The sequence below is a fragment of the Abramis brama genome (genome assembly GCF_963993115.1).
Source record: "Abramis brama genome assembly, chromosome: 17".
Classification (NCBI taxonomy): domain Eukaryota; kingdom Metazoa; phylum Chordata; class Actinopteri; order Cypriniformes; family Leuciscidae; genus Abramis; species Abramis brama.
Window position 1 is genome coordinate 14509375 of NC_139979.1, and position 22943 is coordinate 14532317.

Here is a 22943-nt window from a genome sequence, read left to right on the forward strand (position 1 = left end):
CACTCTCAGAAAAAAAGGGTACAAAAGCTGTCACTTACCTTTTAGACAGTACCCTTCAAAAGGGTTCTAATATGTACCATTTAGGTACTATGTACCAATATGTACCTTTGAGGGACTACTCTTTAGATACAAAGGTGTACCTTTTGAAAAGGTATACGCCACAGTGACAGCTTTTGTCCCTTTTTTTCTGAGAGTGTTCCATGAGGAACCTTTAACATCTATGGAACATGTCCATCGCACAGAACTGCTCACTGAAAGTTTTTTTGGGGGGAACCAAAACTGGTTCTTCTATGGCATTGTTGCAAAAAACACATTTTGAAACCTTTTTATTAAGAGCGTATAGGCAGCACTGTGACTATCACGGTTTGAAGTTTCTCCACAGCACTAAAACAGCACCTGCCTTCTTTGGCTCACACATCTAATGATTCTGCCAAACAAATGAAAATAAGTAGTAGCGTAATTTCATACATTTTAACCATGATTCCAGTGTTGCAATTATCATAGTATTAATGGTGTAAATCTTCTCTGTCCCTGATGTCAAACCTCAGTCTGTAAAATTGCCAATGGCTGACATTTTTGTGGAGAAATTTTTGGGCGTGCATGTCCATGTGACAGTCACACATCTAGATAGACATCTCTTTCTCTCTTGCTCACGAATGGAATCTCACTACACTCACTTATAGCTCCTTGAATCAATTTTCATTCAGAAGGCATGCATGAGCAGAATTGCACAACTGTGAAAAAGAGAACAGAGGAAAAAGTCTTAGATTCTCTATATTTTAACATATAATAAATGAACTCTCTTTGTCCCTATCCCTCCGTTTATTTCAAGAAGCTATGTATGTATCTGTTATGTACCAGGCAGGTTTTGTCATGTTCTTATCTTGTGGGATCTTGGCTGGCGTCTCATGAAGCTGTTCCTGTTACCTATATGTTCCCTTAGATAACAACCCCCCTATCTATACTCACTTATCATTTGATTTGTTTTCTCACAAAGATGAAGTGGAAAGATCAAGTGACACACACTCACACTTCACAGCATACTGCATATATGGCATGCTTGTGACGGTTTTGTCAGGAATTAGTTTTTTGGGATAGGGCAGGGGACATTGGGTCTTATGCAATGCTTGAATATTCCTAATTGTGATAGAGTGGAAATCTCCCATTTGGAGAAAAGAACTGAAATAATTTACTTACAATAAAATTGTGAGATAGTATCGTCAGTAAAGAGGTCAGGACTTTAAGAACTTGTGATCATCATGTGTTTAACTTCACTGTGGTTTGGAATGACAGGGATGTTTGGTATCTTACCTGCATGGGACACACAACTGATCACAGATCATGCACAATTGTTAAGTTACAATGTCATTGTAGAAATGCACTATATCAGACATGATTGATTTTTTTCCACAAGTGAAAATTAATCTTCACAAATCAACAAAACTTTTATGAAATTTAAAGGTGCAATAAGCGATTTCTGGTAAACACTATTGATATTTGAAATCACCAAAACAAACAAGCCCCTACCCAAAAGGATCACTCCCCTATCTTGATGCCTCCGCCCCCACATTCACGGACATGCTACACAACACAGGCAATGACTATGGCAGAATGTGATGTGCCTGCTGCCCGAGGGTACGATCGAATGTCTAACTGTTATCTAACTCCGCTACTCCTTCAATGACAAAGTCATCCCTTCCAACCCAAAAAACAAACACAGTTTTCATGAACAGCTCCCTACACAACACAATAGTCAAAGTAACTAAAATTGGCCTATTACAAATGTGACAAGATTAAGAGGTTATAGCTATCACTAAAAGGGCAACCAAATGAAAAAAACAGATATTAGGAGTATGATATCTCACTTTTCGGATACACTTAGGGAGCCGATGCTCGAAACAGGCTGTGGAGGTTTAGATGTTCCAGGCTTACCTATAATAATGCAAATGAACAAACAAGCAAAAATGACACAAGAGTATATTCAAGCAAAAGACTTGAGTTCTGTGAAACACAGCAAAAAAAAAAAAAGATAATTAGTTATGTGGATTAAAGAGGTGGTTGATTATGATTTCACTTTTCTAACTTTAGTTAGTGTGTATTGTTGCTGTTTGAGCATAAACAACATCTGCAAAGTTACAACGCTCAAAGTTCAAAGCAAAGGGAGATATTTTCTTTTAAAGAAATAGCTTTTAAATGACTACAACAAAGGCTGGTATAGGACAGGACATTCTTCCTGGATTAGTGACATCACTAACCCTAAAATTTACATAAACCCCGCCCCCGGGAACACGATTTATAGATTATCATGACAGAATATGCTAATCAATGACTAGAAGATACACATAAGCTACATAAATTCATCACTACCCATTCAGAAATGTCCTGTTGAATTCTACATGTTGTCACTTCTTCTTGAGTCTCTCCATCATTGTCTGACTCCAGTTTGAACATAAAAGACTAAAAGTTTAGAAATTTTCAGTGCATGTCTGTGTGAGGTAAAAGGACACAAGCTGTTGAAGCTCCGCCCTCTGTGCCGGGAGCAGCAAAGCTCATTTGCATTTAAAGGGACAGACACAAAAATGGTGCGTTTTTGCCATAGACTGTGGTTTTTGCTCACCCTCAAAAAGTGACAATTTTAACATGCTATATAAAAATATGTGTGGGGTATTTTGAACTAAAACTTCCTCAAGATGTAAAAAAATAGTTTTTACATCTTGTGAAAAGGGCATTATACCACCCCTTTAAAGATTACAAGGTCAGATTAATGAAAAAAATAACAATGATGTGTACGCGGATAAATCATTTATAATAAATACTGCAATATAGCATAAAAAACCAAGAATTTTGATTTCATGGTGACTTTAAAGCAATTACTTACTACACATTTAAGCACATAAGCATAATGGCCATCAGAGAATGAGAAATAAAAAATGAACTCATTTGGGGGGGGGGGGGATTCTTTATTTTTTTAATTTATTTTTTTAAATGTATCTTTATTAAAAATGTTTAGATTTTTTAAATTAGATTTACATTAGATTCGCCTGTCTTTGGCGGGTATTGCGCCAATCGCGCACGCCCCTCCCCCACTGACTCTCTTGTACTCACGAACCTTCCTGAAGAAAGCTAACGACTTCTACCTTTCCAGTCAGGCAAGGCAAGTAAAGTGTAAACCCACTTATATATAATAAATACCCTTTTATAATCGTGTGTAAATTATACGTAAACCTTATATCGTAAATGGTTTAGCATTCTGATTTATGAACGCCGAGTTTTAAAGTTGGAAATCTCCCTCACTGTAACCTATAACGTTAATCCAATCCAATTAACGTTAGTATATTATTGTACCAGGATAGAGTCTAACGTTAGTCCTTTTATATATTTATTTTAAGCAGATTTTGTACAAATGTGTATAGTTAACATCTTGAGGTTTTCTATGAATTATTCTGTTATCGTTTATTGCTGTAGCGCTAAACGTTGTGATGGTTTTTACTTTTTCAGCTGCCTTGATTCCGGAATAATTTTTTCCATTCATTTTCTCCACAGGGATGCCAAAAATTCTTCAATAAAGACTGCAAAGCTATATGAACCCCAACAACCAGCTCTGAGATGTAAGTTAACATTACAAACTGTATTTGAATAAAACGAATAATATCTGAGAAAAGTCAAAGGTGAGAAAAGTCATGGGATTTTTTACTTTTGTGTTAAAAGGTTTTGTGTAAAACCCTACTGTTGTGTTTCTGCAGATTTGATCTAGGCCTGCTTATAGGACATATTTGTATAAAAGGTGCATTCATTCATTTATATCAAATGCAAAGATAAGTACCGTACATGACACAAAGAAATGTGCCCCAGCAATTTCTATAAAATGATTAATGGGAAAAAGTGAGACTATCCTACTCAGCACATTGAAACATAACAGGTATCATGTGACACTGATTTTATGTTCACTCTGAAGTCCCGTTCACACCAAGAACGATAACTATATTATAACTATATTACAGTACATAATCAGTCAATACCGCTCTGTTTATTACAAGCGTGTGCTGCTGTTATGTCATCTGCCGCTTTAAATGCTCAAGCTCTTTAATAATCACCCTGAAATTCGATTCACAATTCTTATTGTTTTGTGGAATATTGCTACCCTGGTAATCCAGAGTTCTCGTGAGAGCACAAGTTGAATTTGCTCAGCGAGTTACTCTGTTGTCGAGTAATGTTGCTCATTAAATATGCCCCTCGATCTGAGCTGCACCAATCACATCGGGTTATCTGATATAGGCGGGCCAGAGGCGAGCTAAACAGATGACGACAGCGCTGTGACGTCAAAGTCATTAGTAAACATTGCAAGATGGCTATGGATGAATACCAGTTGTTTGAAACAGCTTTGGCCGCTACAATGAACGAGTTAGACTTGGCTTTTTATCTAAAATAGGAACAGAAGAATCGTTCCTTTGCAAGAAGGGCGTTTTTTCTGTTTTGCCGACCGGATACGGTAAGAGTATAATCTACCAGTTAGCTCCGCTGGTAGCTGGGGCTTACTGTTGTGATTGGTCGTAGTGTTATCCAATTGCGTGCAGCGAGATTTTCAAATGCACGCTTGGTGCCGCCCCTCGAGTTGGGCGATTTTCATTAGTCAACGCCAGATAATGAATGTCAAATGATCCAACAATCCAGTCAATTCCCCATGGACAAAATCAAGTCCCACCCTACATTTTTTCTTGTTCAAGACACCGTTTCACTTAGATATACGTCACAATAGGGAACAAAAGACTGTAGCAGCTTCCGTTTCATACCGACTTTAAAGTCGGATGCATTCTGATTGGCTGTAAATGCTTTTATCTTTCATCAGCTGGAAAAAAATTCTGAAAGTGATTCCAACGATATTGTTCCTCTGTGTGTTATTGTTATATTTATGGTGTAGACCTTGGTATTCTCATAAAATTACAATGATTATTAAAACCTTTATAGTTATAGTTATCATTATCATCTTTGGTGTGAACAGAAAATGATAAAAACGATGGTAAAAAATAAACAATTTGCATCTAAATAATGCCAGTCTTAAACTCAAATGTCCACAAAAATTTGCAGCAAAAATTTAAAACATGAAAATTTCTATGCAGAGTCAGACCCATAGTACCTGACCAATTAGAGACAACTTCCACATGTTTTGTTTTCTGTTTAATATGTTCATGGCTGGTCAGAATCACAAAGTTTAAATGTTGATTATTTGAATGGTAAATGCCTGGTATATTGTTAACATGAGGAGCTGGATAGCCATCTGTAAAAAAAAAATATATATTTTCATACTGGTAAGATATGCATTTAGTGTATTGTATGAATAGAGATACAATAGACACTGTAATGTATGTGTAACTTGATCTGAAATATTATAGACATCATTAGCATAAAATGAGTGTGCAAACATTTTATCTATTAAAGACTGAGTTAAAAGAGAAAAGGTGTAATGACTTGTCATGCCCTGGTAACAGTCCTGTCCTCACCCTCTGGCTGCTCTCTGACACAAAGAGGGGCACTTAGGCCTTTGTTTATTTACTGTCAATATATGATATTTGTTGATGTTTCTAAATACTTTTATGAGGTCACTTACTCCCAGTTATTACACTCTGAATAATGGGTTCAGAATATTTTATATATTATATATTGTTATATATATTATATATTTAATATATTAAAAATATAATATAGATCTTTCTGTCAGTAAAATAATTTGAATATCAACAGGATTTTGACTATTGTCCTTCAGTGACACAACACAATAATTTATAATGTTTGCTTTCTTTTTTATTCTGAATGGTTACTGCAGTTCTTCATCATTTGATAAACAATGTAAAACTGTGTTTTCTTACAGTTCCCTTTGTCCGAAAGAAAAGACTTGGCATTCCTTCATGCCAGTAACATAAAAGTGTACATGGCATGTAGTGCCTGAAAAACAGTTAGTGGTTCACTGCGTATAGTTTAAGTTAACTGTTTTCCCTCCTGTTCAATATCAGATGATGAATGTATGTGCCAGGACCTGTAGCTGCGTGTAAAGGAATTCTGGAATTTATGATCTCGAGATCTTTCAACAGACCCCACTGGGCAGTAGCTTTGTTGATGGTGAAGAGAATCTCTTGGAAGTAGCGTTATCTCATATACATCTACCTACAGGCTTTTTACCAAGTTTACCTCTTGGAACCCTCAAGAATAATTCAAAGCAGTGACAGACTTTTGTGGGAGCACAGGTTTGACTTGATTTTTTCTGCATCATGAATGTCCCTCTGGTGTACATTTTGCTGGTTCACACAGAGAGCAGTTGTTTTGCTAAAACTGCCGTTCATGAGAGCTATGCTGCTTCTTTTGATTGCCATTGTCATGGTATATTTTTCTCACTTTCTTTCAAAAGCACTTTAGATAGGAGAGAGCACACTTATCCCAGTATTACGTTCTACAAGTTTATCCATCACCTTTTTTTTTAATGCTTTCTATCCAACCCACTATTTTTTAGCTTTAATCATCAGTACCTCAGATACCAGCATTTTTCACAAGGTTGAAAGAAAAAATTTAGATTTGAGAAAGGACTTGTACACACATGCACAGATGTGTGTAAGCCCAGCACTCTTCAGCAACTCATAAAGCAGAGGTGAAAAAGATCAAGCATTGTTGACCAGATTAGTCAATTTGACACTTGAGGGGTTTAGCTTTAAGGTTAGTCCTAAAAGCTGTTCCTAAATAGAGATTTTTTCATGAAGTTGTTTTAACATTTTGTCAGCCTGTTAAAGTCTGCGTAAAATCACAATTGGACATATTTACATAGTCTTGTGGTGAACAATTATCTGTGCAGGACTGCAGGTTAATTCACAGAAGAAAAAAATAGTTCGGTTTCAGAATCTTTAGTCAAAATCTGAAAAATTATTTCATCTCTGAAATGGCATTCCTTCCCTGATGACGTCAGTTTGATGGCGTGGGCAGAACATCCTTAGCCACTCCCCTACAACCATCAGTCTTCTCCGAGCTAGAGATGCCGAGGATGCGCGCTAAAATCAAGCCCCGCCCTCTTTTTACCTCATTCATTTTTCCGTTTTAAAAATGTTACAAGACTGAAGCAAAGTCTTTTGCAACTTCCAGTTCATGTGGAACTTTAAACTTCTGACTAAATCATTAGAACCAGTATATTTGCCAAGAAATCTCAAATATTTAATATTTAGTCATGTCCTTTAATGTAAAATTTGATTCAGACCTGCCTCACCTGTAGTTCTTCCCCAAGGTTATGATGTTGGTTCTTGCTCTGTACTGTATCAAATTTTCACAAAAAGGTAACACTCAAGTTTCTTGTATGTTTATTTTATTTCCAAAGCATGTAGAATTACCTCTCATCCTCTTATCATACTTTATCCGTAGGAGTGCAGTGAAACCCTCTTTTTTTTTTCTTTTTTTTTTGCCCTTGTCAGTCAGAGAGCCGGATTAGTAGCTTTTCTTTGTAGGCCTTTATCAATAGTGTTGTATAAACATTACAGTGTAAATGTAAATCTAGAGACAGTTTAAACCAGCCAATGGGATGTTTGTTGGATTCGACAATGTCACTAATTTCTAGTGTTTCTCCTGTCTATGCATACACATGTATGTGTATATACAGGATCCAAGATTTTGACTACACCTTCTAATGGTGAGAGTTGAGAAAATGTATAGACCATAAATATATATATTTTTTACTAGTATTTGCATTATTAATGTTTAATACATATATAAACAGCTTCTCAAAAGTTTGGGGTTAGTAAGATGTTAAGCAGAGCAAAAGTTTTTAACATTGATAATAATAAGAACCAAATCAGCATATTAGACTGATTTCTGAATAATCATGTGACACTGAAGACTGGAGTAATGATGCTGAAATTTCAGCTTTTGCCATCACAGGAATAAATTACCTTCTAAAATATATAAAAATAGAAAATAGTTATTTTAAATTGTAATTGTAAATATGTGTGTATTGTGGAATGTGTTTGAAAGTGAATGCTGGAAAAAAGAAAAACTTTGTAATAGTTAGGTTTAACTGCTTTCAATGTGGATAAAACATGCACCACCATGTTTGAATATGATTGACACGCCCTGTCTTACCTTTAGATTTCTATTTACAACCCGCATCAGCAATATTAACAGAACTGTGATCGTTATCGGCCTCAAAACACTGGAGCCATTTACACTTCTTGTCTCATGCTTCTCATATCCAGACAAAAACCCAGAATTTTTTTTTTCACCTTTCCACACAAATCTTTGACCTTTCTGTATGCCAGTTAAAAATCGCTCAGTTGCGATAGCATTGTTCATATTTGACTTTAATATTCTTATTAGCCCAAAACATACTCCTTGCACACCTCATGAGCAAAAAAAGGTGAGGGAGGAGCCCAGAACTGCTACAAATCAGCAGCCTTGAGAGAGCAGGTGGGCGTTAACAAGCTCATGAAGTGGCCAAACTAACAATAAAAAGACTTGTGTCCCCTGATGTTCTCTTCCACTCTGCCTCCAGACTCATCAGAGCCTGTGCCCTGCTCCAGAAAGAGGGAAAGGGATAGAGAGTGAGCAAAGGATACTGGCAAAAGGGAAGCACCATGGCTGATTCTTCAACAAGCATGAGGCTACGGCTGCCACTGTTGTGCATCATCTTGGAGGTCATCCTCATCATCCTCTTTGGAGCACTGGTGGAGTATGACCATGACACTCATCCCAAGCTGTGGAATGAAAACAGAACTTCTCCTAGAAATGATTACGAGAATGAGTTCTACTATCGTTATCCCAGTAAGTGATAGAATGGTGTGTAGAAGACTAGTAAGTAGTAGGGCTGGATTTTTATATTCAGCATTCATTTTTGAGAAGATATTTGTGGATCTGATATGATCATGCAATTAGGTAATAATTAAAAAAATAAACAATGTAGATCAATAAATCTATTAATTTCACCAGCAGAAACACAGATACGGTGCCTTTTAACTTGATACCTCAGGAATGTGTTTGATTGGGTGAACTGTGCCGACGGCCTAAACTGTGTTACTTGTGTTTGAGCAGTCTGACTGGTTTTAAGTGAAGCATGTTTACCTTTAAGAATTTGATCTTTTTAAAAGCTTGATTTTGTTTTGTGCTTGGCTTTGTGCAACTGTCGTCAAGTTTCAACTGTAGTTGGATTTCCCATCCACCTCACTTTACTAAACCCAAGTCTCGTCCTTTAATCTCTGCGATTTGCACTAAACTTGCCCTCAGCGCCAGACTTGTGTGAACCACTTAATTACATTTATTGTATTGCATGTTGTGTCTGTGCTTCAAGCCCAGGAGACACCTACATGTGGATAATATACAATGAGTTGCATAAATCATGACATACAGACTTCACTTTTTAACAGTTTTAACAGAACACTTAGGTAGGATAAACAAAATTAGGTAGGATAAAGAAAGAAATGGACAAATCCCAGAGCAAGGAACAGTGATTTTGTTGTGTTGTGAAAGACTTCTTGTCTGAACAGTATTTTGTCACTGTCCTTCATCTTTATATATTGAGTTAGTTTGAAAAGACAGAACCACGGGAGTGGCACATAACTACTCAACAAGTGTCACATAAAAAACAACTCCATTCAAGGGTGTAGATTAAACCTTTATATATTGTGTGTTTAAATAAAATAAATTATAATGTTTTATAATAATTTGAGAAGTCTATGTAGATCATTGTTTCATTTAATTTGCTTTGTGAGAATGCAAATAAATTGCTTCACAGTTATTGGATTAAGCCATTTCTTGTTTCCAAAACTGTATGCCTTTTTTCTCTCTGGAATACAAAAAAAAAGAGAGAGATTTTGATGAACTTCCTACAGTGAAAGTTTGGGCCCCATTGACTTATTGTATGGTCAAATTATTTTCAAAATGTCTCCTTTATGTTTTACAAAACAAATAAGTCATACAGGTTTGGAAAGACACAAGCATCATTTTTGGGTGAACTATCCATTAAAAGACTTTTTTGTCCTGCAGCAAACTCAGCTTACACATAGAGCTCAGACTAATTTATGGGCTGCCAAAAAGGAGTGAGTGTGAGAGATATGTGGGACAGTTTGCTTACAGGAGCCGTGCCATCCTCATTGGTGCCCAGGTCAATGGCCAGTTGCTTGGCAACAGTGTAATTGTGTCAAAAGAAGTGAAATGGGTGAATGAATGGCTCTACACAGAAAAGAACACAGGGGTTAATGTTGGATTCAGCATACCCACAGTGTAAAATTGGCTGTGAATAGTGCTGCCAAGTACCCATGTCATGAAAAACATATCAGTGATCAATTACAGTCTATGAGAATACTATTAAAGGGATAGTTCGCCCAAAAATGAAAATTCTGTCATCATTTACTCACCCTCAAGTTGTTTCAAACCTGTATGAATTTCTTTTTTCTGCTGAACACAAAAGAAGATATTTTGAAAAATGTCGGTAACCAAACAGTTGATGGACCCCATTGACTTCCATAGTAGGAAAAAAAAATGCTATGGAAGTCAATGGGGTCCATCAACTGTTTGGTTACCGACATTTTTCAAAATATCTTCTTTTGTGTTCAGCAGAAAAAAGAAATTCATACAGGTTTGAAACAACTTGAGGGTGAGTAAATGATGACAGAATTTTCATTTTTGGGCGAACTATCCCTTTAAAAATGTAAAACTATGAGAATGTGAGGGAGAAGAATGGAAAAACAGCTATCTGACTGTGTGTTGTAGGTTTCCAGGACGTTCATGTGATGATCTTTGTGGGCTTCGGATTTCTGATGACATTTCTGCAGAGATATGGATTCAGTAGTGTCGGATTTAACTTCCTCATCGCAGCCTTTTCCCTACAGTGGGCCACACTTATGCAGGGCTTTTTCCACGGCATGCACCATGGCAAGATCCACGTTGGTGTGGAAAGGTAAAACCTTAAACATGCGTTTGTTCGTTTGTTGTTACACACAGTAAACTACAAGAGGTTCATCATACTGATGTCAGCGGCAGCAGCTCACAAAGATCTATTTGTCAGTGAAGATGAGAGATTTGCAACAATAGTCTAATCACTTCATCTCAGTAAAGGGGTGATGCACAGAAAGGTGACAGCTAAAATTTCTTTAACTTTAAGCTTCCAGGTTTCTTGTCCTTCTTGTTTTGATTGCACATTTGCTGCTGTGGCCTCATGTCTGTATATTGGATTACAGCTGAACACAGCGCCACTGAGTGGATGTGGTAGTTTAGCAGCTGACTTTGCAGCCTCCAACACACAGGCACAGGCACATTTATATTTATATTTTCTCACAGTGAATATGTTTCTTCTGCAGCATGATAAATGCAGACTTCTGCACTGGTGCTGTGCTGATCTCTTTTGGCGCCGTTTTGGGGAAGACCAGTCCTGTGCAGCTTCTTGTTATGGCCATTTTTGAGGTGACATTGTTTGCCGTCAATGAGTTCATCCTGCTTTCTCTCCTTGGGGTGAGTACAGAAACACAACAAATTTTAACATTTTGTTAATTGTTATTAAATTGTACTTTTCACATGAATAATGTTAATTTTCCAAACACTGGGCACATGTTTTATAGGGATGCACCATTATTAAAATTCTGGCTGATAATGATAAACTGATAATTAATTTCATTTTATGGCTGATAATTGATAAATGCCGATATTAAAATTCTATACCGATTTGTTTAAATAAGATAAACAATAAGAAAACAAAGTAAATTGTTTTAAATGCTTCAAATGCATTTAGGCATTACAGCATTACAGTACAGTATTTTGAAAACTGATAAAGATTGCATTTGAAGTTAATCTAAATGTAAAAAAAGAGAAAATTAACATGCTCAACCAAATATCGATAGCCAAAATGGTACCAATATATTGTGCTTCTCTAATGTTTGATACTTGCTTAGTAAAAAAAAAATCCATTAATTACTGATAAATTGTTATCAATTTAAATGTCAATGGTATCTATAGGCCAATGACGCTGGAGGATCCATGACCATTCATACATTTGGTGCATACTTCGGCTTAATGGTGACCCGTGTCCTGTACAGACCAAACCTGAGCAAGAGCCAACACAGAAACTCGTCTGTCTACCACTCTGACCTCTTTGCCATGATTGGTGAGTCATTTGAATAGTTTACACGCCTACAAAATTCTGGCCTGTGGTCATCCAGGGCTCTTGGAGCCACTAAAGCTTTGGCTCTGCTCAGGTACCATCTATCTGTGGATGTTCTGGCCCAGCTTCAACTCAGCCATTACACACCACGGGGACCCCCAGCACAGAACCGCCATGAACACTTACTACTCTCTGGCCGCCTGCACGCTGTCTACATTCGCTTTCTCCGCCCTCGTCAACCATGAAGGCAAATTGGACATGGTGAGCATCCCCTTTTGGCCATCTTTGATATTACATTACAAACTTCAAGATTACAAACTCTCACACAAGCTTCTGTCTTTTTCAGGTGCACATTCAGAATGCCGCACTGGCTGGTGGTGTTGCTGTGGGAACAGCTGGAGAGATGATGCTGACTCCATTTGGCTCTATGATCGTAGGATTCCTTGCTGGAACTATTTCAGTCCTGGGATACAAATACCTCACGGTTAGTAGCACACGCTTCTCTAACACACAACTGTAAACACCCACACCAAACCTCAGTATCTCATTGGTTGCTCTATTATGCTCTTTTAGCCGGTTTTGGAATCGAAACTGAAGATTCAGGACACTTGTGGCATTCATAACCTGCATGGAATGCCAGGAATTCTGGGAGCTGTGGTGGGTGCAGTCACTGCTGCCCTAGCATCCCCAGATGTATATGGAAAAGGGTAAGTCAGTAGTTGATATGTAATTATTTGCATGAACAATGATTTGTGATTGTCTTAATGACAATTAATGATAATTAAAGGATTAGTTCACTTCAGAATAAAAATGTCCTGATAATTTACTCACCCCCACGTCATCCAAGATACTCATGTCTTTCTTTCTTCAGTTGAAAAGAAATTAAGGTTTTTGAGGAAAACATTCCAGGATTTTTCCAATGGGAACCAATGGGTTGAAGGTACAAATTGCAGTTTCAATGCAGCTTCAAAGATCTCTACACGATCCCAGTAGAGAATAAGGGTCTTATCTAGTGAAACAATGTCATTTTCTAAATAAAAAAACAACAACATTTATATACTTTTTAACCACAAATGCTCGTCTTGCACTTGCTGTGATGCGCCACACATTATGTTATCACATTGAAAGGTCACGCGTGACAGAGGCGGAAGTACCGACCTAGTGTTTACAAAGCGAACGTGCAAAGACTAAGTCAAACGCCCTTTACAAAAAAAATAATAAATAAAAGGTAAAACAATGATGTCGGACGATTTTGAAATTGGAGGAGAAAATGCGATGGAGTTTTTCACCCTACCCTACCTTTTCCACCTACGTCAGGTTACCGCCTGACCTTTCCAACGTGATCACGTAATGCGTAAAGTCGTGGACGTGCAAGACGAGCATTCGTGGTTAAAAAGTATCTATACAAAGTTCTGGCATGAAACTATAGATGGCGCAGGGCTAACAGGTCCTTTAACACACGTGTTCATAATCACATCGTTATCTATAGGGGCGCAGCTGATTTGTTCCTGCCGTATAAGTAACCAATGAGCTCTCTGCTCATCCTCTGAAATTCAACATCTAGGATAAGTGCATGGGGTTTCATGCTATATCACTATGCGTTTTTGTGTAGTCTGCTTCATCAATTCCTTATGAACTAACCATTCACGAGGTTTACATCATGTGTCATGTCAACAGTCCTGATTTAATGCTTAGAGTGAATTACTAGCATTAGCAGCTAGAGAATAGCAGGCAATGTAAGGATACAGAAAAAGCTTTGTTGAATTCTTTAAAGGCACACTGTGAAGGAATTGTGTTTTTGTCAAACAGCGACCCCTAGAGTCGCTATGGAATACTTGCACTGTCGTAAATACCCCTCCACCCCCCACCCTGTACACCGGTACCTGCATCGGGCATGGAATAGGCACAGATAGACTCCGAAGACATGATTATTGCAATTTATCATAATAGTTTGCAAATTGTACTCGTTTACACTATTTACAACCTCTACGTTAGGCTTATTTATGTCCTGATAATTATGTGAGATATTAAAAACTGTTCTCATGATAATCGCAAGAATCAACGTCAACAGCGTCGTCTGATATCCCTCAGGACTACGTGATAAATACACCTCACAACACCCAAGTTCAGTTGGCAAACTAGTTCGTGAGGCAAGCTAGGCAATAAAACATAACGCAAAAAACATGTAAGAGAAACGAGTGTTTTTTTAGCAAGTCTGTTAACAGCTCTGATAAACGAAAGCTAGCTAGACATATGTGGAAATTATTGGACTGGTCTAATTATCAGCAATAAATGAATGAACAGCATATAAAAAAAACATACTACAAGCAAGCGCAACAACATACAACATAGAATGCAAACAAGTTTACAAATACGAGATTTATTTACTGGCCACTTCATGCGTTTTCTCAGATCGGATAGCTATCTGATTTATCAAAACGATTCCATTTACACCTGGTCACATAAATGTGTTTTTGCGAAACGGATTTAAATCCGATCTTCAATTCCCGCGCTGTATGCAGATTTAATGGAGTGCACGTCACCGAAAGCAATAGATATGAGCTGCATTTTATTGATAATCAGCTAAAATTTCAAAATCAAAGACCGCAATAAGAGAGAGCGGCAACAGCCCTGGTAAGATCATTTCATTTCTTTACTTTTAATGATGATGATTGTGTGTTAAGCGTCTGCGACTTACTTTCACTTTGATTTGCGATAGTTTGCACGTTCTCTTGATGAATATGCTCAGTTGCTCATCTGCGGTGATTGCGTGTTCCAGTAGCGTCGTCATATCTGGCTATAACATATAGCCTATAACACGCTCTCACACGTTTTTATTTTTAGCATTTTTGGGAGGAGTACAATTTACATATGTGGTTTCAACAACCAGATGCATTTACACTTGTCCAGTTTCGTCTGGAATGCGGCACAGACCTCCTCCTTTAGTGGTTTGAGCGATCGGATTCAAATCCGTCTTGAATGCGTTTCGGAGGGCATTTACACCTGGTCTTTTCACGATCGGATAGCTATCCCATCTGAGAAAACGCATGAAGTGGCCAGGTGTAAACAGCCCCATGACAAAAACATACGCATGAAAGCCGAAAACAAACGCTGGTTGGCCTCTCACGTCCAAATTTGACGAAGTGGTGGGGGAAGTGACGTATGCTGTAAAGCAGTCGAATTTTGTAGTTATTTTTGTGCTCTGGTAACTACCCGAACCCCGAAGTTACATAGTGCCAGTAAAAGCGATACAGACCCCGTCAGGCTATGGCAGACGTGTCATTCAACCTATTGTAAGTCGATGTACCATCACAAGGGTCTTGGAAATATATTATGAAGGTTGAAAAGTTTCACAGTGTGCCTTTAAAGTGAAATAGGCTTTTGTTTGTATTCCCATATCTAACAGAGCGACAGCAGTTCCTAGTATTTGTACAGCAGCAACATATATAACAAAGCAGATTGCAATGTTAGCAAATATCAACAGCAATAGAAAATTAGCAGACGTTGCAGTTAAGTAGACACTGTATGTCTTTGCTAATTTGAGTCCATGTGTCGGCTAATGAGTTGATCATGAAATGTAAACATTACCATGATTTAAAATCCAAAACAATGTATTCACCTTATTTACATACGAAGTACGCAAGCAGCTGCATTTTCAGCAGAATTATATTTGGGCATGTACTATTTCATAACTACAGGACGAACAGGGATGGATGCTAATGTCGGATACCTTTTCGTATTAGACAGCACAGCTCAAACGTAGAATGATAATTGTCATTTTGTGCCAAGGCAGTTTCCATGTATTTCTCAAATGAAAAGCAAGAGCACCACAGTGATGCTGTATCATTTTGGCAAACGTTCCACTGGGTATGTGTGTGGAGAACGTTAGTCATTTACATTTGCGTTGCGTTTTGCAGCGGTGGGAGTTTCGATCACGGACATGTCATTGATCATGAGTGGTCCCCATCAGAGGTGTTTATTATCAGTCAGAATCACTCACTGCTTAGAACGCAGAGGTATTTGCTTAACAACAGGAGTGTAAATAGACTCGTTGCAGTTTGGACTGCTCATTGATGTAGCAGCACTTTCTGAGATCGCTACAGGCTGAGATGAGCGAGCAGTTTTGCACGTTCTTGCCGCAAATGTCATTGAATAAGTGTTCATGCTGTGATGAGGACAGACAGTTGGTTGCAGGCTGCGAAATTTAGGAAGTGACAACCATTGCATGGGACAGATATGATATGCTAAAGTAGTACACGCATTAGCAATGTAACTCGGACAATAGATATAATGGAATATCAGTTCAAATATTTGAGTTGAGGACCTTCAATCCTGGAATGTTTTCCTCAAAAACCTTAATTTCTCGACTGAAGAAAGAAAGACATGAACATCTTGGATGACATTATTATTGCTGTATTCTTTATATATAACGTATTGTTATATTACATTTCACTTAATAAGGTAAATATTTTGCAATATGTTGCATACATGTGTCATTGCCGAAAATAATGCAGACCTCATTCTTTGTGAGAACAGACATTGTATCTAATCTTACACAGATTGCAAAGAGTTTTCGGTGATGTTGAAACTGGAGAATGGAAGCCTGAATCTAAGGGAGGGTTTCAGGCTATCTCCCTGGCCGTCACACTGGGAATGGCTCTGTTTGGTGGTCTAGTTACAGGTGGGTGTATAGTTGTAAATTGTGGTGAGTGCATGCTTGTCTGCCTGCTGGTTCGATGCAGGTCATTGTTATACGGACATACACTTTTTGCCGTGATGTAGAGAAATGACACAGTTCTAACATCACATCTGAAATGTAGGAGAGGTATTATTTAAAAGAAATTACCGCTGTGAATCGTCTTGCACAAGTTGTGCTTGCGAAGGTGGTTCAGGCCTATCAGCTTGTTTTTCTTAACTGTCATTATCGCACTCGGGCTCGAACTGAAGTGGCAAAACTGACGCCATAGTACAGCAGTTCTATAGCCTTACAGCCTCAGCAAGCCTCGGGACTCTCTGATCATGGTAAGGGGCATATCATTTCCGACACACACTCTAAGGCAGGGGTGCCCAATCCTGCTCCTGCCGATCGACTGTCCTGCACAGTTCATCTCCAACCCTAATCAAACACACCTGAAGCAACCAATTAAGGTCTTTAGGATCACTTGAAAATTAAAGGCAGGTGTGTTTGATTAGGGTTGGAGATGAACTGTGCAGGACAGTCGATCGGCAGGAGCAGGATTGGGCACCCCTGCTCTAAGGAGTAGATCAATCACAACGGACTGGAGCCAGCTGACCAATCAGAATAGACTGCGCATTTTGGAAAGCGGGTTCTAAAGAAACTGAATCTACTGAGTCTTCAGACAAAGGTTGAACACAGGTGCTGCAACAATTTAAATAATACATTTGAATGGCATTGAGATTTTTGAACATTAAAATTAAATCATGTAAACCTATTCTAGTAGACTTCCTAAAAAAATGTATGAATCTGTAAATAAGCATAAAAAATAATTCACATTTTATATCTGCATAGACGCCACTGCACATCGTCAGTGATATTTTCAACAACACACTGCACATATTTCACTGCTTGATATTTTCAAGCCACTGCACATCGTCAGTGATATTTTCAACAACACACTGAAAAAGAAATATAAACAATACAAACATGTATAGAGCTGAATATTTAAATATTTGCAAAATCTAACACTTTAGCTGTTACATGTTGGTCGATCCACTTTAAAATGTGAATGTAAAGAATTTAATACGGAAATGTAACAACAATAATAAATAATAACAACAATAATAAAATAATTATATATAACTATAATATATATATATTTTAAGTTAAAAACAGTGTAAATGGATCTTGGACTAAAAATATACTAAAAACATGGAATATAAACTGAAATAGAACATATTTTCCCCCTGCAGCTAATATTTTTATCCCTTAAAACTAATCTTTTATAATCAAAATGACATTTAAAATAAAAAAAATCCTGTGAAAATAATTGGTTGGAATTAAATATTGGTTTAATTCCGCCATATGTGTGTTGAACCAGAGAATGACTCAGAAGAAGAGGAAAAGTGAATTATACAGGCTTGTCGACAAGTCGATGTATCAGAATGGTAATGCGTTTATGTATCGCTCTCTACAATGTCGGACACATAACGGTAATTGATATGATTAGCCTTTGGCTTGACTGTTATCAAACAGCTAATAATGTGTTGCTAATGTTACACAAACCATATGTTAGACACAGCGCCTGAAAAAAGTCCCCAGCTCGGTAACTTCCAACGTGACCGGGACTAAGTTTGTCTAACCTATTAGACCTATTTTCAGGCGCTGCGTCATATCATTACGCCTGCTGGACTCATGGTACGGCAGCAAAGTTTCTTGATTATTACTCAGGAATGAGAGTATAGTACCTAGCCATATCAGCCTAGAAAATCGCAACTTTACATTTTCCGTCTGTCTTAGTACATGATGTAACTACAGAAAAGTCAAGTTTTAAATAGGAAAAATATCAAAACTCTTTGGTCATTTTTTTTGAGAGATATGCTAATGGTCCTGTCCGATTCAATGATCTATGCTAAGCTATGCTAAAAGTGGTACCGCCAGACCCGGAGATCGGCTGAATGGATTCGAAAACGGTAAAACTGTTTAACTCTGGGGGAGTTGTAAAATGAGCCTATTTCCAAAAAAAGTGGAGTATCCCTTTAAAGTATATTAAAAACACCACATAGACATGTAAAACATTAAAAACTTTATTTTCACCATAGGGGAACTTTAAAATAAATAAATGTCCTTTGATCTCTGCACAGCTTTAAAGTCCCACTCCGATCATATTTTGAGCTATTTTTAAACATTCTCAGTGGTCTTTAAATGATGATTATGCCGTTTTTAGCCAAAATCACAAAACCTGTGCCGTTTTCTGGGACTTTGCTTCAGCAGAGCGGCAGTAGCTCATTAGCAATTCGCCTCTGCGTTGTGGGGGGAGCCGTTGGCACGGAGACGACCCTCCCCCTCGTTCACACCGCCGCCGACTTGAGCTTCCGAGAAAACGGAGGAGAAGCTGATCATCGCCGTTGCTGGGTTTCCTATCATTATCGGATTAATTGCAGTTTAACCATCAGAGTGAAAGTTTATCATTTGCATGTGTTTTTAAGTCCTGCCAGTTTAACAGGGCGCGCTTGACAGGGCATATAAGAACGCAGAGAGATAGCAGAGAGAGAGAGAGAGAGAGCCTCGGCCGCGCGCGCGCACTCACTATTAATAATAATAAATAATAATGTGACCAAAACGGTTATACAAATGCTGTCATTATAAAAGGTTTCTAGTGTCAATGTATTGCTTGTTTATTTTGTTTACTTTTCATGGTGTGACACTTCTCTTCTCCCATGGTCGAACATAGAATGCTGCTACGTCAGAGCGGCCAAAGCGTCAACAAGCTTCCTCGTACTTTTTGACAAGCGTCCTTGACAGGGCGGCCAGAGCTTCTTTGCCGCTCAAGTCGGCGGCGGTGTGAACGTACAGTTAGCATTGCAACCCGCTACCGCACATAGGTGTTGATCCGCCATCGTCTTCTCTACTCCTCAGAACCTGAGCCGCGGGGGCGGAGGGGAGTATGAGCTTGTGGCCCCGCCCAGTGGAGTTACTACGTCACAACTCCAGTCTATTTTAGCTGGCATTTTAGCGTCTGCTACTGATTCACAGCCATTTGAATGCAGAAATACTCAGAAATACAACTTTGAACTTATTTTTCTCAAGATATGTCCTCTAACATCAGAAAAATGCCACAAGAACATGTTAACACCTAGAAAAACATGATTTTCATCGGAGTGGGTCTTTAAAGAAAATCATACATACAACTGCAATGTATAAATAAATAACTTCTTGAAGTATATGTGTATGAAGCTAACATCGTGTCTACACCCTTATTTGTTCTTCGTGTCAAAAGTAGCGTGAACGCTTTGAATACGTGGGGAATGGAATGGGGCATAGGTTTACTGTCGGAGATTAGCTGTGTTGTGTTGTGTTGTGCCACATCCAGAGTAGACAGCGTCACGATTATAATGGGCTCTGTTTGCTTTTATCTCGGCGCACCGCTCGCATCTGTTACACTGTAAGTCAAATTAAAATAGACAATTAAATAGTTAAATCCCAGTTAGTTGTATGAAAATTAATCAACCAGAATTTTAGCTGTATATTGTTCCTTGTGCATACATGTGTGTGCAGTATATTGTGTAATAGGAATATGTGTGTGCACTCCTCAGGGTTCATTTTGAAGCTGCCAATCTACGGTGCTCCTCCGGATACTCACTGCTTTGAGGATGGACTCTACTGGGAGGTGAAGACTTTCTGATATCATTTTTATATGCTATATTGTGTGTTTTAAACAAAGATTCCTTGACTGACAGTGTAGTTATTAGGCATTATTGCCTAATGTGCAGTAATGGATTGTCATAATTGGGACATATTAAAACTATTGAGTGGAACAACTGATGTCCAATATGCAGAGACAGTATCTTAAACAAGACATGCTTTGTGCTGTAACGAAATGTTTGTTTCAGCTGCCGGGGGAGGAGGAAGGTCACGGTGAGCTTCACGAAGTGGCCACGCCAAACGAAGTGGAAAAACTCAGCAGCTAAATGACCTGCTTTCACCTGTTTGCATTTGTTCAGCTGCCACCTGTGATGTTCTCTGCAGGTGCAATTTATTTTACTGACTTAAAATAAAACAACAAACTTTGTTCCATTATTTTTTATCATAATATGTTGTTATATAAAATTATTAGCCCAGTTTACCTGAGGAACAATGAGAATGTACAAGTTTAAACGTATTATGTTACTCTGAGGCAACATACCCGTGATTCCTTATAACACCACTAGATGGTGTTGCAGAGCTGCGAATGGCTCCACAGCGCCGAGACAGAGGACAAGCTGATTATTCGCATGATTAGCTCTTAGAAATATTTGTTATATAAGAAAGCTCACTGTAAAATGCAGTTTATGCTTTCTCTTTATTTTTTATATATTTTCAAAAACAAGGAGAATCTGCAAAGGGATGATTGTGGGAAATGTTTTGTATTCGTTTGTTGTAATTTTTATTTCCCCAAAAATGAATTTGAAAAATACGAATCATAAACAGCTGGAATATTTCAATGTTTGTTTGTTTTTTCAGACATTTTATTTCAGATAACTATTGTTTTCTGCATTATTTGTTTCACACACATTAGAAACACTGTGAATATGGGACACTGCTGAACATGTTTTGATGAGAAAATTGCTAAAATTTGGAGGGGAAAAATATTTGGATTGACATAAGATGTTAAATGTATAGTTACACGTTTATCTGTTTTAAGGAAAATAAATTATTAGAGGACAAATACTTTTTTTTTTTCTTTACATGGATTATTTCTACCCAGCATAATTTGCGTTTGAACAACAAATTCTGTATGGAATGACATTTAAATAAATTGTTCAAAAGATTTATATTGTTTAAAAGTCATGTTTTAAATTAATTGTTATCCCTCGAAGGTGTGTGAGTGTGTGGGAGAGAATCACACTGTAGCCTGTGGTTTTCGAGACGGGAATGTTTCTGTGGTTTTGGCTAAGTCACGCGTACGTTCATTTTACATTCAGCTCAAAGATAAACAATGACGTCAAATCACGCTAATTCCAAGTGAAAGCGCCGTTTAAATCGAAATGGCGCCTAAAGCCGACAATCACTGCGGAAAGGGTTAACGAAGAGTCCAGATGGCCTCCGTCGCGTAATTAGCACAGTTTCACTTTCTGGGATCAAACGGAGAAGAGAAAGTGGGGGTCTTATTTTGATAGCACGTTATTAGGAGCGCCTGGAGCTCGCGGGCTGTGCGAGGAGCAGCTCTACGCCCCTTTTCATTCGCGCAGAGCGTCTTTTACAGAGACGTGAACCAGCGCCAAGGTCTTTTCCCAGGCCTCAGACAGGTGGACAGCTGGGATGTGAATAGGCGCTGAGGCTGAAGTGCTTAATTGCGCTTTATAATCACCAGAAATGAAGAATTCTAACTGCACGTATATGCTATTTACATACTTGATTTGTTTGTGTTTTGTTTGAAAACGAGATTTAAAGGTTCCATAATGAAACTACTGGAGGTTGAAGTCCACGTGATAGTCTTTGATTAATTGTGCTTGTAGTCTGCAGTTGTTAAAAACTAGCGGCATCAAGCTAATTGTAGGGCATATAACAATTTTAATCAGGGAAACTTTGGTTTAGCTATGTTTTCTTTCTTTTAAAAAATAAAACCTAAAAAATATCCAAGATCTGTATGTTCATTAGGTGTTTATGGCCCTGCAACATTATGAGAACATTGGATTATGGTTACACAAAATCTAAAGAACCTTTAAAAAAGATCAAAAAGCAACCAAAATGGGAACCATATATGCAAATGTTTGGGGAATGTTCTGTATTGATTTTTTTTTTTAATTAATATTTTGGTATTTATCTTTCAGCAGAATCAGAAACCAATTCATTTGCGAGTTTATCCATTTTCTCTAAGTGGGTCAGTGGGACTGTGTGCCGAGGGGAAAGTCCTGTGTTTGCTCTGAAAGCCGGTCTGTATGGGGAGAGTGCCTGTCTTTAGCTCACATTAACAGGATTACAGGCGGGCTGTGTTCAGGGGCCATGGTCCCTTTCAACCGCAGGCCTCCCTCTGATCAGTGCTCACACAAACACAACGAGAAAAATACAGAGAGAGCGAGCTAGTGGATTACAAATTAAATGAAGCAATACCTTGCATATATTTATTTGACATTTCTTCAAAGATAAGAGATATTTTGTCCAATTGAG

At 38.0% G+C, this 22943-nt stretch overlaps 1 protein-coding gene across 2 annotated transcripts; it reads left to right on the forward strand.

The window, feature by feature from the left end:
* Nucleotides 1–8436: 8436 nt before the first annotated feature.
* On the forward strand, nt 8437–21605 carry rhbg (Rh family B glycoprotein). Of its 2 annotated transcripts, none has more exons than XM_084089684.1 (10): nt 8437–8787; nt 10732–10918; nt 11319–11469; nt 11971–12118; nt 12210–12376; nt 12462–12599; nt 12689–12822; nt 16675–16796; nt 20390–20463; nt 20687–21605. In XM_084089684.1, the coding sequence occupies exons 1-10, from the start codon at nt 8601–8603 to the stop codon at nt 20762–20764; spliced, it is 1386 nt and encodes a 461-aa protein (XP_083945810.1). In that variant the 5' UTR covers nt 8437–8600; the 3' UTR covers nt 20765–21605. The 2 variants fall into 2 exon arrangements, with proteins under 2 accessions (XP_083945810.1, XP_083945811.1); XM_084089685.1 differs by having other exon boundaries at nt 8740–8802.
* Nucleotides 21606–22943: the final 1338 nt, after the last annotated feature.

Bases quoted from the DNA above. Each gene is read 5' to 3' on its own strand.
- rhbg (XM_084089684.1), top strand. From the start codon at position 8,601: ATGGCTGATTCTTCAACAAGCATGAGGCTACGGCTGCCACTGTTGTGC. The intron at 10,919-11,318 runs GTAAAACCTTAA...TTTCTTCTGCAG, and splicing joins ATCCACGTTGGTGTGGAAAG to CATGATAAATGCAGACTTCT. The intron at 12,823-16,674 runs GTAAGTCAGTAG...AATCTTACACAG, and splicing joins CCAGATGTATATGGAAAAGG to ATTGCAAAGAGTTTTCGGTG.